We start from the raw sequence: 6,703 nt of genomic DNA on the forward strand, positions 1-6,703 counted from the left end.
ACAGAAGTGAACCATTACTAGTGTTATTAGTTATACCTAGGGCTGTGACTAATAATAACGTCCATTATTGATAAATGTGCATATCATTTTCTCAATCAATCAATTGTTGAATTTACAAAATATCAGAAAATAGTAAAAGTAGTAAAAAAATGTCCATCCCAGTAAGTTTACATCTTCAACTGTCTTAATTTATCCAACCAACAGTCCAAAAAAGATATTAAGTGTAAAATGACATAAAACAGTGAAAAGTGGGAGATCTTAATATTTGAGAGGCATTTTCTGTTATCATTTTAGCATAACAAAATCACTTAAACGATTGACCGATTATCAAAATAATTGTGTAAATAATTATTTTTCATTTGATCCACTGATTAATTAATGATTGTTCTAGTTTCACCTGTGTTTCTCCAGCTGTGAAAAAGTTTATCAGTCTGCACATTGCTTAAAAATGAATATATTTGCAACATAGTTCAGCAAAACTCTTTCATGTAAATCACTTATTGCAAGGTAACCAGCTTCCACATTAAGAAATAAATAAATAAAAAACAGTACATTGTTGTGGGACAGTACAGATAAAAGGTGACAGTGGCTGACTTTTCATTCAAGTGATCAGTTGTAATTTGCTTTTATTTTTTGATGAGCTCATAAGAAAGGGTGTAACTACTAACACTGATTATAGATCTGTTCCATTCATGTGCATTTTGGAGCACAGGAGCACCTGAAGGGAACGCAGCCATTATTAATGATAGTTAAACCTGTGTTCAACAAGTCAATCTGTCCAGTGGATAAGGCCTGTCATGTATCGACAGAACAGAGTCCATAAACCGCAGATTAACAGTAAAAACTGTAATATTTAGGTTATGAAAGTTGGATAAATCGCTGTGATGTGGTGTAAAACAAATCCGTCAAGATGTAGAATCCTTGCAAACGATACAATAAATAAATAAAAACATAAAAAATTGCAAAAAAATTAAGAAGCAGCAAACAAGGTTACCACAACACGCGGGCATCCCATATGGGTCAGTCTCTGCATTGTATCATATCAAACATAAACTGGGAGGTTTATACATGAGACGCTACTGAGGCTTCAAGTCCATGACAAAGTAAATTTAGTACACCTATAACCTAACACAAGTGCTGTTTATTTCATGATATTTGACCAATTTTGTAAGAAAGAACACCTGGTGTCTTCTGATCTGGTCTATGAGATTATTATCACAACACAACTTTTTTTCACAGAGCGTTACATCAGTGGCTGCTACACACGGTTTGACAAGCAATGCAATACAAAGCATTTGCTAACTATACGCCGACTTAGTTAGCAGCTAGAGCTGAGTTAGATATTGTGTCTTCAAAGCTGTTTAAAAGCATTCAATGTAACCAGAACACACAGAGGTTTAAGGGGTTGAGACTTTACTTTAACATTTATAAACCGAATATAAACATTTAATAAATGCTTTATACAGGATTCCCACACCTCACTTCTGAAACATCCAATTCAAGGATTATTCAAGGGCTTTCCATGCAGATTTCCTCAAATTCAAGGTTGGTTCAAGACATGGGTCGAGGTTAATTACTGTTAGAAAACTAAAAATGTGTATAATGAGAATTAACAGCTTCACAGAATTTCACAGGAAAAATGAGAGAGAGGCTTGAATGTGTCATCACGTCTCAACTGTGCTGTGTTACAGTGATGGCAGACTCTTGCACAGAATATATACATTAAGCACTTTCAATAACCCATGTCTATTAATGTCCATTTTCAAAAACTTTCAAGATTGATTTTTTTTTTAATCTCAAATTCATAAACTGTCGAGTATTATCAAGCACCTGTGGAAACCCTGTTTATAACACACTATCATGTAGTTATAAGGGTTTTTTTTATAGTGTTTATTAATGTAACAATAATCATAACGACACCTGTATTTTACTATGTTACTTTTACTATGTGGTTCAGTATCCTTTTACACACCAGTGCCCACCTATGGGTGTCCAGTAGGAGTTACAGTTGTTAACAAACACATTAACACATCTACACTGATAATAACTACATCATAGTGTGTTTTAAACCACTTTTTAACTGTTTATATGGTTCATATCAAAGCTAAATGGGGAGCTTAGTTAGTGTATTAGTTTTTAAATATTATGATGCAATAAGACAGGCGTGACGGCTGTTATTGCTGTAGAAAACTACTAAAGTGGAATTAGAGAAAGATTTGTCAATGAGATAAAAAACAGAAGAAAATAGTAACAGAGAAAAGAAATGTACACTAAAAACATCGGACTGCTTCCCTCCCGTCACTCTTCTTGTTCAAGTATGAATCATTGTCGTCCCTTTCAATGAGTGTTGCCTGAGAAAATACTATTTTACTGCACAGCCGCAGTAGCAGCAGCCGCAGCAGCAGCCGCAGCCGTAACACACTGATAATTCTTACAAAAAGCTTTAAGCTGAGCAAAAGAAAAGAAAACTTCACCACACTATTTGTTAGAGACGATATATTACATTAAACTCTGTAAATGTCCTTTAGAACAGCAGTCCTCACATCAAGCTTTATGATAGAGACTCGTCTTAAAAGAAAAGTGAGGTCATGTCTTTGTGCAAAATTAGATCATTAGTGATTGGACATGTAGCAGATTGATCCATTGAAAACTTTGAAGTACATCGTTTCGCTGTTAAACCTATTGATAAAAACTGAGCATTGCTCTAGTTAATTTTTCCCAGCTGAGTTTTTTCCAACACTGATATATTTACAACATCTGGCTTAGGAAGGATAAAGAAGAAAAAGATTTTAAGGCTTCTCCAGTAAACTGACGGTACGCTCATTCAAACGTGTCGACATCGACTCCGAAGCTTCACAGCTGCAGCTTTAGCAACAAAAACACATTACTGGCAACATCATTAACATTATAATCAGACATTTTTTTTCTCAATAGGTAGCTTCTGAGCCTGCAGTGGAATTAATTACAACTCTGAAAGCTGATCAGAGGTCAGTGTGTGTGTGTGTGAACAGATAGCGATAAAAGCCAATAAATATCCAGCATCCTGCAAGAGAGGTAACACTTTGAACTTTGACCCCTTGAAACTTTAGCTGTAAACATGAATGCAGAATGGCACAAATGGAATTCTTCACTAAGCTCCTCACTGACCTGACACTGAACTCTCTGAACAGGAAGCAGTTCGTACAGCATCACCTCAGCGGTCAGGCGGGCGTCGGGCAGATCCAGAGCAGTGAGGGATGAAGGAGGGTTACCAGATAAGTGCTTTTTGTAACGACCCTCCGTGTCCCCGATCGCTCCTCTCTTCAGAAGTCCATCCCTTCATCACTTTCGCACCAGTCTGACGGAGCGTCGGTGCCAAAGTAACGATCTCCAAAATTACCTTTGGATGAGAGAGTGAGAAGAAAACTGCAGCAGGTGAAAGGAGAAACGATACAGACAGGTTCATAGTTTTTTTTAATGTGTCCTATTACACAAGATCCAGACCTGCAAACTCAAGTGGGTGTAGAGAAAATTTCATTTTATATATTATTGATTTTATATAGGTTACTCTATGCAACAATATGGGATTGATTTTTAAAAAAAAAAAAAAAAAAAAAGGCCTTATCATGTGATGTGAACCTACTTTATTTTACTTTTAGTAATTGTGCTATGGTGCTGATTGTCTGTATGAACTTTGCCTGATGAAGGTCTGAGGACTGAAACGTGAATAAAGTGAGCACAGGTAATGGACAGAGTGCAGGATTCTTCTGTTCTTTCCAAGTGAAGGATTTGGAGACATTTCAGTGGCATTTACCTGCTGACTAAACTAACGACTGTTCATCGCTTCTGGTTCGCCTCTGGGACTGTATCATGATTTCAAGTGTTCGTTATCATTGCTTACCCATGTGCATCCCTCTGTGGTGTGTTTGATGTACGCTGGGACTGTCTGCATTTGACTTGTATGCTTATATTCTTATATTTCGGTTGCCTGCGTTACCTATTTTCTCATGTTTATGCCTGTATTTTTCTATTTTGTCTCTCAATGTAAAGCACATTGAGTTTATGTGTAATAAAATGTGCTATATATATATATAAAAAAGAAAAATGTGGAGCACAGCGTTTTCAGTACTGGATATTTGGAGTTGAAAACATGTTTGATCAGGATCCCTTACATTTCTTTTTCAGAGAATTGTCACTATGATGTGTAACTGAATGAGACACTAAAGTCAAAAAATAAATAAACCTTACCATTACCTAGTGTGACAAACTAGGTAATGGTTTCATACAGTGGGGTTCAAACGTCTGAGACTACTTTCCCAGTATCTTTTGTCCCCATAACCTGATCTAGCACTGAGTGCTGAAGTCACAGATCCAGGTCTAATCTGATCACCATCTTAATGCCTTTAGAATACATTAGATGCAGCACTTCTGGCCACATTTCAGTCACTAAAGTCACAGCAGGTGTTTTTATTCAGTACATTCAGTTTTACTGAGCAAAGCAGCTGCTCTGACATCACCACAGCAGCACACTGGGCAGTTTTCACCCACAGAGCAGAGCAGCAGCAGGTTTTCTTCCCTCTGTGATTTAGTGTTGATTTACACTTGGAAAAACCTCCACTGATGGATCCATACATCACCTTTTGTTACGCTCTTTCACCGGCTGCCAATAAATGTTAAAGGTAATTCATAAACCTCTGCAGTGGCTGGCTCTGCTGAACACAACTGAGCTGTTGAGCTCTTCTCTGAGGACTCTGAGACCTGTTCAGGTCTTAAAACCAGAGCTGCCTCTACTGGACACCACACCCTGGAGAAAGCTCCACTTATGTCTGTTCTTTCTGCCACAGTCTTAGATTTCTCAGGGGACTTTTCTGTAGTTTTATCTGTGTATTTGTTTATAACTTGCATTTAAAATTCTGTACAGCATTTTATAAGTTTCTCTTGGAAAAAAAACAACTAAATTCTCCCAGAGGAAGAATGGAGGCAAATCCACCTGTGTGAAACAACAAACTCAGGTGAGAAGAGAGGAAAACGTTCTCACCGATGCCTGGTATGATGTGGAACTGGTCGTTGACCTCCTTGTCCACCGCTGTTGTGATGATGCGGACTTTAGGGAACGCATAGGCCACGGAGTGCACGCCCATCTCTGCCATGAGCAGCGACAACAGGAAGATCTTATCCTCCGCTACGTCATGGTCCTTCACAGAGGAAAATGAAGAGAGAGAGAGAGAGAGAGAGAGAGAATTAAAATGTCTAATGCATACTCCTGAACTGAAGTCCAGAATTATCTCCCTTAATTATCATAAGGTTAAGAAACTGAGTGTTTTATGAATGACAGCTGAGGAGCTGTGTAGACGAACCAGCAGCACTCTGACAGCCATGAGAGCAGCAGCTCCGGTGGACACGGTGCTGTCCATCAGGATGACGTAGTCCTCACTGATGTCTTTGGGCAACCGAAGGTAGTGAAGCTGGAGGACGGAGACAAGACAGGAAATAAAATAACAAATGTGCAGATATTCTGATATTCACTAAAAGCTAAAATCATTAAATCACTGGAAGAATAATCTAAAATTATAATATCATTATTATCAATTATTGACGAATATACCTGGAAACGTCTTGTATAGCTACGCTTTGTCAGCTATGTCAAAGTATTTATGAGCTAAAGGAGAAAAAAAACTTAACATAAAATACAATAAAAAACAAAAGCAGACAATGTCTGTGTGAGAGACAGAATTAAATTTGGAAATCTAAACACTACAACTGAGATAAATGACATCACACACCAAACATTATCTGATGAAATTGTACAAACAACATCAACACAAGTAAGAAGCTGAGAACTGAGAAAATGCTGCATTCACTGTCCTGGATGATTAAACAGTTTTTTCAGGTTGAAAGCTCGGAAGCGTTGGTGCTTAACTGAATCCTGTTATATTTCTGCCAAACCACATTTAATCCGTGAAAAAGGCTGTACTGTTGTCTGGTTTTACACTCAGAAAACCCTAAAAGCCTGATGTCATTTTTCAGTGATGAAGGGCTTGGCTGCAGCTTTGTGACACTTGTTATTGAACTTTAAAAGTCATTGGTTTCAATGCCATCACGCTTCAAAAACGTTGGCTGAAATCATTTTACTTTGTGAGGCATTACCTTCGAACTTCACACAACACGTGAGAGAGAAAAATGTTTGAAATTCTCAAACCTCTGGTTCTCCGGTGTCGTGGTTGGTCTGGATCAGGATCTTTCCCAGTCTGATGTCTTTACACACGGCCATCAGAGCCTGCTCCATGGTCTCTCCCGCTCTCAGGATCGACACACCCGTGATCTACACAAACACAGGTGAGGGAAAACTGAGCAGCAGCTCATCAGGATCTGAGAACACTAACAGGACAGAGTGAACACTGACAAAGTGACCTCATATATCTGCATGAAAACATCAACACATCCCTCAACATTTTCCCGGCAGCTCAAAGACCCTAAAGTCTTCACATATGTTGCTAAAAATTTATTCTCATAAATCTTCACAAACTTTATGAAATTCACTTTTTCTGTAGCAACTACCGTCCACAGAAGAAAGCTGCTAAGAGGCAAAGGAGGGTCTTAACTGCGACGCGTTCGTGCAGATCCACGGCTCAGTCCAGATGAGTCTTACTACAGATTCTGACCAGCAAATGTTGTATTTAAATAAAATCCCGCCACACAAATAAACAGGTAAATAATGTGAAAC

The 6,703-nt window shown here is 38.2% G+C and overlaps 1 protein-coding gene across 1 annotated transcript in view; it reads right to left on the reverse strand.

Moving 5' to 3' along the window:
• Positions 1–2,939: 2,939 nt before the first annotated feature.
• The window catches only part of LOC111240407 (uridine-cytidine kinase-like 1), a 37,973-nt gene continuing 34,209 nt past the window's right edge, over positions 2,940–6,703 (reverse strand). Inside the window, exons 13-15 of the mRNA XM_022770409.1 lie at positions 5,337–5,444; positions 5,018–5,174; positions 2,940–3,379 (exon numbers count right to left, since the gene is read on the reverse strand). Of these exons, the coding sequence (XP_022626130.1) occupies positions 3,303–3,379; positions 5,018–5,174; positions 5,337–5,444 (342 nt within the window). The 3' untranslated portion in view covers positions 2,940–3,302. The remainder of the gene's footprint in view (positions 3,380–5,017; positions 5,175–5,336; positions 5,445–6,703) is intronic.

The sequence above is a fragment of the Seriola dumerili genome, unplaced genomic scaffold (genome assembly GCF_002260705.1).
Source record: "Seriola dumerili isolate Sdu_G_001 unplaced genomic scaffold, Sdu_1.0 BDQW01000025.1, whole genome shotgun sequence".
NCBI classification, from domain to species: domain Eukaryota; kingdom Metazoa; phylum Chordata; class Actinopteri; order Carangiformes; family Carangidae; genus Seriola; species Seriola dumerili.